Here is a 13137-nt window from a genome sequence, read left to right as displayed (position 1 = left end):
CACCGCAACGCCAAGCGTACAAAAGCTGTCTGAACAGATTCCAACCTCTTGACATAAACAGTATGAAAAGGTCTCCACACAAATACCGCATACTCCAACCTCGATCTCACTAAGGATGTGGACAAAAGTTTGGGAGTATAAGGATCTGAAAATGATGAGCAGTTACGGCGGATGAAAGGCAATATCGCATACGCTTTAGAAACTATATAGCTTATGTGAGTGGTAAAAGTAAGCTTGGTATCAAAATACACACCCAAATCAGTTAACTTCTTTAATTGAACGTCTGAGATACTATACGATGTAGGAACTAAACCAGAACCTTTAGCATAAGTGGTAAAATGAAACTTACCAAAATTTAGAAAAAGAAGATTACGGACACACCAATGGTATAAGTTTCTAAGCTCACTTTGTAAGATTGAAGAATCATCCACGCACTTGATTTCATGGAAAACTTTTAAGTCATCTGCATAAAGAAGAAACTCACACTTTGAAAACCAAGATGATATGTCGTTAATAAATATGACAAATAGTAGCGGACCCAAAACGCTGCACTGGGGGGCACCAGAAGTTGCTGCGAATGGAAAAGACAACACATTATCTAGCCGAATTACACAACTTCTGTTCTCTAAGTAAGAAGGGATCCACTTCAAAAACTCAGAGTGAAAGCCCAAGCATTCAAGTTTTGCCAGTAGTATTCGATGCGATACCCTATCGAAAGCCTTAGAAAAATCGGTATAGACCGCGTCGATTTTGTTTGCCCTTTTGAAAGGACTCCAAACAGTCTTCCATAAAAACAGCCAAGTTAGTTATGTTAGATCTACCCGCAACGAACCCGTGCTGCTGAGGCCATAGTAGATGTTTCACGGAGAAGTAACTTTTATTCTTAATTATGCACTCAACTAGCTTTGACACAGTGGTAAGTTTGGATATCGGCCTATAATTTTCGATATCATTTTTGTACCACCTTTAAGGATAGACGTAATAAAAGTCAATTTCCATGCATCAATAAAAACTCCGGCAGATAGTGATATATTAAATATGTGCCTTAAAGGTACAATCAAAGATGAACAATTTTTCAACAGGACAGCTGAGAGGCCATCTGTGTCAGTTGTGGTTGACATCTTTAGGTGTTCAATACCATTAGCTTTGTCCAAATCAGTCAACCAGATCTTCCCGAAATTGATGGAATTATCTACAATAGCCTTTATTCTTCTCGTTTATTATAAAAGAAAATTCAAATCTGGTCCTTGTAGCCAAAAAAATCGAGTTTTAATATATTATTTTATCAACATAATTTATTTTCAGAATTTTGCAGACTATTTACTTTAAGCTCCGTACAATGATACCTTGTGCAATTTGCGATCTAAGGTTTCGATTAGACCTACCCGAAAGTGTAAGTATTTATTTCACACTATGAAATATTTTGATTTTCCTATAATTTTCTCAAATTTGCTTCAGGATCAAATACAGCTACTTGTCACTGGTATGGCTCTCAGTTTGGGTGATGCCAATAAATTTAAATATCGCCGTAAAGCAGCAGCAGCAGCTCCAAACATTACGAATGGCACAGCTGCCGATGCACCCGATACTAATGGTGTGTCCACTGGAAATAAACAGCGAACACTACAAGAAGAGGATTACATTTTTCCATTAGATGAAGATCAAATGGTTGAGACGCCTACACCCACATCAAATCTTCCGCCTTACGGCTTAAATAGCTTCAAATTGTCAAAAACATCCCCATCACGCCAGCAAAGCAAGAAAACAAATGCGATTAATCGTAATTGTTATGTAAGTCAAGATATTATAATTATTTTGTAATCATACGCCTTGTCATCTTTTACTTTTACTTACAGTTTCCATTACGCGATCGTTACGGCGTTGATATCTCACCGCTCAGTTTTGTACCAGGTGGGCGTATTGATAAATATTTAGGTAATTTAAATTTCTTTTTTATTCGCGAAACAACTTCGATACGTGAAACCGGCGGCATAAGCGGTTTTGTACATTCATTCATAACTGAGGTGAGTTTTTTGAGTTTTAATTAATGTAATGAAAATTTTTCGAAACTCCTAAAATGGTCGACTTCGAAAGAACTTTTGCGAATACAAAGGTTCATATGTATATTATATTCGGTTTTTATATTCGTTGACTGACTTCAGAGAAGGTATTCCAAAATTGTGAAATTAAAAATTTTCGAAGTACGTAGTTCAAATACAAAATAAATACTTGCCACTATTTACTTCGGTGGAGATTTGGTCCAAGCCTCTCTTCCGATTCGCGTTGTTTTTGTTGTAGCGATAAGGTTGCTCCCCGAAGGCTTTGTGGAGTGTTATCGATGTGATGGTCCTTTGCCGGATATAGATCCGGTACGCTCCGGTAACACAGCACCATTGGGGTGCTAGCCCGACCATCTCGGGAACGATTTATATCGCCACGTTAAACCTTCAGGCCATCCCTCCCTCCCCGCCCTCAAGTTCCATGAGGAGCTTGGGGTCGCCAGAGCCTCGTCTGTTAGTGAAACAGGATTCGCCGCGGATAGGTGAGGTTGACAATTGGGTTTGGAGAAGCTATATATTGCGCTAGCAACCTGAAGGGTTGCTCTACACAGCCCCTTGAATCTGGTATTTTAGTCGCCTCTTACGACAGGCATACCTACCGCGGGTATATTCTGACCCCCTAACCCACTGGGGCACTCGCGTCGTGCTCCTTTTTAGTTTTACCTACAAATTGGCGGGATGTAGGTCCCACATGTTTTGTGCCGACTACGAACGGCAGCTGCAAAGCAGATGAATTTTCACTGAGGCTTTTAATGGCAGCAATAAACTTGGAGTGTTGGCCAAAACACTGGCAGTGCGACACGACAGGAGCGATTTTGCTTAGAAAAACTTTTTTATAATTGAAAAAAATTTGTTTCTATATGCTTGATTTAGCTTTGCCGGGACCTTCGATGTTAGTTCGAGTTCAAAAAATCTAATGTTTTTCGGGGTTCGCTTTAGAGGATAGTAAAACATTTTTATGCGCGCAGAAACTCTATTTTGAGTTTTTTAAATTCTTCTTTCTTTACTTATATTGAATTCGAAAGAGCTTGTAAAAATTTTAATATTTTCGAATATTCATACATTTAATGACATTATTTCGAAATTTATAAAACTTCAAAGCAAATCGAAACGTTTTCAACTTTTCATAACTCTAATGATAGCTTTTCATGTAAAGTCGCTACCCCCAGCGGATTAGCGGGTTAGAATATACCCGCGGTAGGTATGCCTGTCGTAAGAGGCGATTGAAATACGAGATTCAAGGGGTTGTGTAGCGCAACCTTTTCAGGTTGCCAGCGAAATATGTAGCTTCTTCAAACCCAATTGTCAACCTCACCTTCGAGCGGCGAATCCTGTTTCACTAACAGACGAGGCTCTGGCGACCCCAAGCTCCTCATGGAACTTGAGGGCGGGGAGGGAGGGATGGCCTGAAGGTTTAACGTGGCCATATAAATCGTTCCCGAGATGGTCGGGCTAGCACCCCAATGGTGCTGTGTTACCGGAGCGTACCGGATCTATATCCGGCAAAGGACCATCACATCGATAACACTCCCCAAAGCCTTCGGGGAGCAGCCTTATCGCTACAACAACATGGAGAGTGGCTATCTTCGTAACGGTACTGAGTTATTTCCTTAATGGAGCTGTGTTACCGGAGCGTACCGGATCTGTATCCGGAAAAGGACCATCACATCGATAACACTCCCCAAAGCCTTCGGGGAGCAACCTTATCGCTACAACAACAACAACATGGAGAGTCGCTATCTTCGTACTGAGTTATTTCCACATCTGTTTCTGAGTCCCAGACTTCTAAAATTTTCTTGTAATAGGGTCTTAGCAGCTTTTAGGCGTGGTGAAATTTTCAAGGTCTCACAAAATTAATAGTAGTTTTTCAAATTTCAAAAGCAGGCAAAATAACATGATCGATAGTACTCGGAAATTTTGGATTTTCTGATTTCAAAACAGCCTATGAAATAATATAGACGAGTTTACATAGACTAATTGTTTGCTGTATGTGCTTAGTGCGAAAACTGGCAACCATCGAAAAAATATGGAGGTCGAAACATGTGAGCGGTTTTAGTGCTTAGAATAGCGTAATCTGAAAATAAATCTGATAACGATAACAACCTTTCGGAGATCAGAAAGACACAATGGTAGAAATTATTTTAGAATATTTTTTGAACACATACTGAGGTAGAGCGGGTTTTAAAATAAGTCTGAGATAAGCTGCTCCTCAAAGAAATTCTAAGATAGGTGTTCTTAAATCTTTGAATTAGCAGCAGAGGTGCAATAATTCTCCACTTAGCCGAAGTTTTGTTTCAAAACAACTTATTTGTGTTCGATTTCAGTTACTGGCAGTAGTACGCGCTCATATATCAGCACTTGGTGGGAATGCCATGGTTTCGTTCTATATGAGTGAGTTAATCTTGGTCGATAACCAGCATAAAAATCAAGTAAGCATCAGATATAATAACTTATTCAATATTCGTACGCTTAATGGTGTGTTCAATTTTTACTTAATATTTAAGAATTCATGAGCTCAACATCGGTTTATAATAATTGCATATTCAATTACCTTTTTTTGTTGGAGAGAAACTGGAAAGAAAGAAACATTTACTGGCATATTGCGACGCTACCCTTTCGAAATAACGAAATAAAAAAATAATAAATGTAAGGCGCGATAACCTCCGAAGAGATTTTAGGCCGGGCTTCTCTCTTTCTATTTGCGTCGTGCTCCTTTTAATTTTTCCTACAAATTGGTGGGACGGGCCTACTTATTTTATGCCGACTCCGAGCGGCATCTGTGAGGCAGATGAGTTTTCACTGAGAGTCTTTCATGGCAGAAATACACTCGGAGTGCTTGCCAAACACTGGCGAGGGGCGACCCCGCTTAGAAACATTTAATTCTAATTGAAACTAGTAAGGAAGGCTAAGTTCGGGTGTAACTGAACATTACATACTCAGCTGAGAGCTTTTGAGACAAAATAAGGGAAAATCACCATGTAGGAAAATGAACCTAGGGTACTCCTGGAATGTGTTTGTATGACATGGGTTTCAAATGGAAGGTATTAATGAATATTTTAAAAGGGAAAATGAAAGGTGTTAATGAATATTTTAAAATGGAGTGGGCCTTAGTTCTAAAGGTGGACGCCTTTTCGAGATATCGCCATAAAGGTGGACCAGGGGTGACTCTAGAATGTGTTTGTACGATATGGGTATCAAATGAAAGGTGTTAATGAGTATTTTAGAAGGGAGTGAGCCTTAGTTTCTAGGTGGACCCCTTTCCGAGAAATCGGCATAAAGGTGGGCCAGGGGTGACTATAGAATGGGTTTGTACGATATGGGTATCACATGAAAGGTGTTAATGAGCATTTTAAAAGGGAGTGGGCCTTTGTTCTATAGGTGGACCCCTTTTCGAGATATCGCCATAAAGGTGGACCAGGGGTGACTCTAGAATGTGTTTGTACGATATGGGTATCAAATGAAAGGTTGTAATGAGTATTTTAAAAGGGAGCGATCCTTAGTTCTATAGGTGGACGCCTTTTCGAGATATCGCCATAAAGGTGGATCAGGGGGGACTCTATAATGTGTTCGTACAATATGGGTATCAAATTAAAGGTATTAAAGAGGGTTTTAAAAAGGAGTGGCCCTTAGTTGTATATGTGAAGGTGTTTTCGAGATATCGACCAAAATGTGGACCAGGGTGACCCAGAACATCATCTGTCGGGTACCGCTAATTTATTTATATATATATAATACCACGAACAGTATTCCTGCCAAGATTCCAAGGGCTTTTGATTTCGCCCTGCAGAACTTTTTCATCTTCTTCTACAAGTCTTTGCCAACTGTCGTGCGCGCACGTATTAATTTTCGCTCCGCTTTTCTAAGCAATTTTCGTTATGTCTTCGCATCAAACAATAACTTGCTTGGACTGTTCTACTCGCATTAAAGTCGGTACCTGTGTTACCTGTAAATTATGTGGCTCTAAGTTTCATAATTATTGTGTTAAAGTTGAATTTGATGATTCTTCTGAAATATTTATTAATTGCAAAAACATTTTTTTTATCTGCAATAACTGTTTAAACATCTCAGTGAATCTCTTTGCTATGATATCAAACTTAAATAAAGAAATTAACTCTCTAAAGAGTAAATTCGACGATTTTTCGCACAATAACAAAACTGTAACTAACTCGTCTCAGTGCAATCCACCTGAAAAGTCTACCAGCATTCCATACAATCTACGCTCTCAAAGAAGTGTTGCTATAAAATTAAATGGTGCTGAGTTGGCCACTGAGTCGGCTGATAACACAAACAATCAAATCACATCACCTTTGAGTGCTAGTCAAGCTAGCTCTGCCACTGAGGAGAACAATGTTGGCGCTGATACTCTTTCGAGTGCTACTTTGTTAAGCTCTTCTGCTGCTGCTCAAACTGTTGTTTCTCCTGCTGTTCCTGAAGCTGACAATCAAGCAGGCGATGATTTTTTCGCGGCGCCACGCCCATTGTGCAAAGTTTTACTAATTTTATTTTCTGCGTCATAAGGTCAACCCACCTACCAAGTTTCATCGCTTTATCCGTCTTTGGTAATGAATTATCGCACTTTTTCGGTTTTTCGAAAATTTCCATATCGAAAAAGTGGGCGTGTTATAGTCCGATTTCGTTCATTTTGAATAGCGATCTGAGATGAGTGTCCAGGAACCTACATACTAAATTTTATCAAGATACCTCAAAATTTACTCAAGTTATCGTGTTAACGGACGGACGGACGGATATGGCTAAATGAATTTCTTTTTTCGCCCAGATCATTTTGATATATAGAAGTCGTATATCTATCTCGATTAGTTTATGCCGTTACGGATTACCATTATGCGAGCAAAATTAATATACACTGTGAGCTCTGCTCAGCTGAGTATAAAAACTTGTTTCTAAAATTTTGATGTTGCTTTGACCGGGGCGTGAACCCAGGATCTTCGGTGTGGCAGGCAGAGCACGCTACCATCACACCACGGCGGCCTCCACGAAATTGACTGATGATGATTACGTGGTATTGTAAACCTTAACAAGTAGCACAACTAACAGCTGATCGGTCAAAATTGACCCACACACACAAACATCACTAATGGCCATATTACATTTATCTTTAATATTGAGACAAAAATTTAAGGTATATTGGTGCAATGCAACTCTGCTCTTCCTGCTGTTCTTCATTCCACTCCATTCGATATTCGCCTTCGTTTACTGTCTTCCACTCTATTCGCACCATAACCTCAATTTAAGCTACCAGATTATATGTTACCCGGCCTTATGACTCAAAAAAGAAATTGCGAGAAACAGCTGTTAAAGATACAATGCATTTCTTCAGTTTCTTAGTAGTTTTTCTTTTGCATTATGAACAGTCATGCCCAAAAGGCAACCAAAAAAGGCAAAAGAGCATAAATGAGATAAGTTCGTGTGTTATATACACACCATAGCGGAATGATACAAGGTGGCAGCATGGTGACATACCTACAAACATAAATAAAAATTCCAAGTACTTTGTTTTTGTAAATTCGATGGACAAATGTCAAAATCGTACTGCACCGGAAGTTGATATATCAAATCAAATAAAAAAAGTTTATAATCAGCTGTTCCATGCTGCCACCTTGTATCGTTGCGCCATGATACACACAAGAGCGATTTTTTTAATGCAAAGCACAAACCAGTTTCTGACCGAAAAAAAATCGTGTGAGTGCTCAGATTTAAAAGCAATGCTGAACGACATTGTTTACTATATAGTTTGGCAGCTTAAGTAGAGGTTATGTTGCGAATAGAGTGGAAGGCAGTGGACTAGGCAGTCGAATGTCATATAATGAAGGAATGGTGTTCGGAGATTTTTCAAAGTTAAAAAAAAAATGATAAAAGCTTTAATATAAATAAAACTATTGTTTTAATAACAACAAAAACGCCATATATATTCTGTATACATAAATTTGTAAGGATTATCGCACTTTAAAATTTGAATTAAATAATCTAAAGTTTTGTTTTGAAACTGAGTCGAGAACTGTGCGTGTGAATGTGCGAATTTTCACCGATCAGCTGTTAGTTGCGCTACTTGGTAAAATTTACAATGCTGAACGAGTAGGACGTGTGTCACTTGTGAATAATGTCTGTCGAAGAAGAATTTAGCGAGGTTTTTCAAACATATTTCTGTGAAAACGAAGAGAATGATGATGATTATTTCGATGATGTTGGTATCAATTACGAGGACGAACTACAAGCATTGTTTCAAGTTGAAGGTCAAATGGAAGTGGATGAAAATATCATGTCCAGAACAGTTCTAAACAAGTTAGGACTTTCTAGTTTTCACCACGTGAAAGAGCGTCTCAAAAACTATAGAAACCAGAAAAAAATTGGAAAAAATTTGTTTGAGTCATAAGCCACTTTTTCATAGGCCGGGTCACATATGGTAAACAATGATCGCAATATGCTAGTTAATGTTTACTTCTATTCAGTTTCTCTCAAGCAAATGTAATATTTGAGTATTCAATTATTATAAACCGGTGTTAAGCTCATGAATTCTTAAGTATTAAGTAATTCAATTCTCTTTTAAAACTCTATTATCTTTAAATTATTACAGGGGCAATGTTTAATAAGTATTGGTGGTGATGCTGTTTACGTTTCATATCATGCCGATGACTGATATACGCGCCTTAAGGGCATCTAGCGCTTATTCTTTGCCAATCGACCGAAGAGCCTATATTACTAATTAGATCTATGCAAAGCAAGCTCAAATATAATTTTAAATATAATTTCAACGAAAGTCACAAGCAAAACTGGAATTAAGATCAAAAATAATTTACTAAAACGACTTGAAACTATTTTTGCTTAAAAAAATAAAGCTCACACGCTTATTACTGTTGCACTTTGCTAGTTATTCCTAAATACAATAGTAAATGGTTCACCCAAATGCTTTAACAATATATTTGAATAACTGTTCGAAAATATTTTATCCAAAAAAAAAAAAAATTTAATGATAATGTTATAAAAAGTGAAGAATTTGTGTGGAAAAGCTAAAAAAAAAAAAAGTTTATCAATAGTAACAATAAGGATATTTATAAATGAAATGTATAGTAGGGGAGCTGGTAAGCATTTTTGAGCAGTTATTTGAGGCACAATGAAAATTATGTACAACGCTTTTTTAATGGTATCTAAATATAAGAAATATTAACTATTACAATACCTGATTGACGTATATCTGATTCCCTCGAAGTGTTATATTTTTTCTTTACAGCAACAAAATTTGTGTAACTATGTGGATAACATTTAATGGCAAACCAACATCCTTGTACTTTAATTTATGTAATTGCCGAATTATCAATATTTCAAGACATTTTGTTTAGAGTATTTTCATTAAAAAGGATAACTTTATCTTTGCTTTTGCCACAAATTACACAAACTAATTTTTTCTATCTGTAAATAATATTTATTTTAAAAAAATATTAAACATAACATCAAATAATTTTACTCCCAAACTTTAATTAACAACAGCACGGGAACTTTTAATCACGTGCTCTCCCCACAGCTAATCGCATTGCACTATTATTCGACGAAGAGAGCTGCCGATATACGATCTCACTCACACTTACATGCAGGCATAACGCTGTTCACTCGCACTCATGAAAATATTGTCAACACCTGGCAGGTAGAAAGTCCCATCTAAACGCTCTTTCTGACAATATTCTTTAAAAATTATAAATAATATGTGGTTAAAATTTCAACGTGCCTCAAAAACATTTTTTTTAATTAAAAAAAAAATTATTTTGCAATCACCTGGCAAGGTTTTAGACCCAACCAAATAATCTGGCTTATTTCATTTTATATTTTTCAAATATTAAATTTTAATATATTTAATTTTCAAAGTGCCTCAAAAACATTTTTAGCATACAAAAATTATTTTTTTTGTTAAATACAAGGGTTGTTTCAGCCCCGCCACCCCTTTAGCCAGTTCTGCGTTTCTATATTTAGATACCATTAAAAAAGCATTGTACATAATTTTCATTGTGCCTCAAATACCTGCTCAAAACGCTTACTAGCTCTTAGACTAGTAGCTTAAACATGCTTAGAAAAATATTTTGCTCTCAATATTAAATACATTACGCTCTCTCTTTCAGCACGAAATTTGTACTTATGTAACCAAGAAAGATAAAGCATAACAAAAACTATTTAATCTTTTTTTTTTACTTTTTTCGTTAGCTTTTTGGTTTAGCCGCGCTTTAAAACAACTATAACAATTGTACTTAAACTAACTGCAAGTTTCTGGTACGATATGTAGAAAATTTTAATGTCGAAACTAAAAATACCGAAAAAAAATGTCGAATAGAAATATTTCGAACACCAAAAAGCCCGAAAAATAAAATGTTGAAAAAAAAATGTCGAAAATAAAAATGTCGAAAAAAAAATCTCAAAAAAAAAAAAAAAATGTCGAAATTATTTAATGAATTATTTCGACAAATTGAATTTTCATATAAAACATCAACTAGGTAATTGTTGCAAAAATCATAAAAATTCAGGGTACTTTAGTGGTTCAGCACCACCAAACCTATGTAATGTCCCAAAATTATTTATGTTCAGAGTTCAAATTTGTTAAGAAAGAAAGATATTTATGTTGTTATTCAACTCAAAATATTTATACAACTAAAAGCTAACATTTGGAAATTCAAGAGGTAAAATACTTACATATTGATATACATAAATATTTAAATAGAAAATGCGAAACGCAAAAACAATTATGATAATGTAGTGTAATATGCTAAATTAAAAAAAAATGGAGTTTGGAATACTCTTCTTTTTTATTTAAAATTTTATTTATTATTTCCTTTTTTCTTTGATACGCTTTTTTTGGTTTAATAATATTGTGCGATCTAATTAAATTTATTTTATTTTTAACAATATATTCTTCTTTTAAGTAATATATAAGTTTGTATACTCCAACATGGTCCTTGTCGATTATCACTTGCATTCTTTTGTGCCAAGCTTCTACACATTTTTGCGTTGTTGGTATGTTTATATCCTTTGTTCATGTATTTACCAAAACGATAGTGGATACACTGAGAAATGATTTTTACTGAAATCACGCCTTTTTTTGGACTTATCTGCTGTGGCTATGTAGTTCTTTTCCAGCCATTTTAATATACCTACAGTTTGATTGCTCATGGATTTTTTAATTTCCTCGAAGTATTGTGGTATTTCCTCTGCTACCAAGAAAGCTAAGCATTTTAGCATTCTCACCTGCAAAGAAAAGTGTTCATCTTTTCCCTAAATCGAGGCAAGTTTTTCGCTTTGAAATTTCCGCCACAAAATCTGCCCAAAATGAAAAAAAACATCCTTTATTAATTGCATTTGGAAAGAACGCCTTCGTGGCTGAAATGATTGCTTTTTTCGAAGTCAGAAATAATATAATCAGGGTTTAGGTGCATATTATTCTTGCAAGCTAACTTAAGGATTTCGTAAAAAGCTTCCTCGTAACATTGTTTTTTTTTTTTTTGCTACTCATTAGGCAGTAAACGACAGGAACCACATTTCCGTTTAAATGGGCATGCATGGTAAATAGTTGTCTCAAAATTGTTGGTACAACTTTGAATGTCCCATCCACAAGCCATACCCTCGAATCCCCCATAACCTTTAAGTTTTCTATTGTGCTAAAAATTAAAATTCGCTCATTACCAAACTCTTTATCCGGGGGTAAAAAACTTTCCTCTTCCACGAGCTGAAGGTCTTCTGGAACGTTGATTTCATCCAAAGTTGAAGGTTCCGCCAGTATGCTTGTTCTTACTCTTTTGATTCTTTGCAAGTTGCTCTGGGAATTCGGTAGGTTTATCCTGCATTCTCTTTTACATCCAACTATAGATGCATTTATTATTTGTGATGGTTTGCTCTTGCTAGCTTTGGCTTGTTGCTTTAAATTAGCATTTGCTTTGTAAATTTCAGCTTCATATATGCCAATGGATCGTGGACGTGTGCTGAAGCAGGCTTTTTTACTATATGCACGTTTCCATGTTGTTGTTGTTGTTGTTGTTGTAGCGATTAGGTTACTCCCCGAAGGCTTTGGGGAGTGTTATCGATGTGATGGTCCTTTGTCGGATACAGATCCGATACGCTCCGGTAACACAGCACCATTAAGGTGCTGGCCCAACCATCTTGGGAACGATTTATATGGCCACATTGAACCTTCAGGCCATCCCTCCCTCCCCACCCCCAAGTTCCATGAGGAGCTTGGTGTCGCCAGAGCCTCGTCTGTTAGTGAAACGGGATTCGCCGCTCGAAGGTGATGTTGACAATTGGGTTGGAGAAGCTATATATTGCGCTACACAACCCCTTGAATCCATCTAACACCGTCGTAACGCGAGCGTTACATTTAAATTCATTTTTCTTCTCGCACTTCCAGTAAAACAAATCTTTATACGACTTTTCTGAATATTATGTTTGTCGGGTGTTAGCCGTAGCTCAATCTTTATTAAACATAAAATAACATACAATTTACAGGTCATAATTACATAAAAACCAAATAAATATATAAAGTCTTACCGCGTATTTAATTACCGGTTGTGGGATGTTCGGCAAAAGAAAAAGGAGTATGTCACGTTATGCCCTTTGACACTTTTTTATACATTAGCGATGTCACATACATATTTAAATGAACGGCACAATACAATAGTAGATACTTATACAAATACATTTGCCAAGTGAACATTTTCGGAATTTAATCTACAATTAAGGGTTGCCAACACTGAATGATATACATATCCCTTCAGAACAAGCGTACTCTTGCCCTTATTAGATGTAACAATTTCGGCACTCATTCTTTTGGGCGTTGCAACAAACAAAAAGCGAATAAATTGTTTCAAACAAAAATTTCAACTAAAACAATTAAATAAAAAAATAAAAATACACATACTCCTTGAGTGAATTAAAAAAAATAACAAACGCAAAGGTAACGTAGATTAAAAAAGCAAAGTAAAAAACCCAAAATATTAAAAAACCTCATTGTTTTACAAAATTACTCATATGTGCCTCGTGCATACTTAAAAATGAAAAAAATAAGGTAACTTAGATTGAAAACTGA

General features: G+C 36.2%; 1 protein-coding gene across 3 annotated transcripts in view; it reads left to right on the top strand.

Annotated features, from left to right (window-relative positions):
* LOC137251687 (C2 domain-containing protein 5) overlaps window positions 1–12960 on the top strand; it is a 72055-nt gene extending 59095 nt beyond the window's left edge. For all 3 annotated transcript variants that reach the window (XM_067786459.1, XM_067786451.1, XM_067786467.1), the window contains 5 exons: window positions 1306–1393; window positions 1459–1791; window positions 1857–2024; window positions 4385–4489; window positions 8653–12960. In XM_067786459.1, the coding sequence (XP_067642560.1) occupies window positions 1306–1393; window positions 1459–1791; window positions 1857–2024; window positions 4385–4489; window positions 8653–8715 (757 nt within the window). In that variant the 3' untranslated portion in view covers window positions 8716–12960. The remainder of the gene's footprint in view (window positions 1–1305; window positions 1394–1458; window positions 1792–1856; window positions 2025–4384; window positions 4490–8652) is intronic.
* The last annotated feature ends 177 nt before the right edge of the window (window positions 12961–13137 follow it).

The sequence above is a fragment of the Eurosta solidaginis genome, chromosome 1 (assembly GCF_040869045.1).
Source record: "Eurosta solidaginis isolate ZX-2024a chromosome 1, ASM4086904v1, whole genome shotgun sequence".
Taxonomy (NCBI): domain Eukaryota; kingdom Metazoa; phylum Arthropoda; class Insecta; order Diptera; family Tephritidae; genus Eurosta; species Eurosta solidaginis.
Note: the sequence above shows the minus strand (reverse complement) of the source record. Positions and strands in the feature narration are given on the sequence as shown.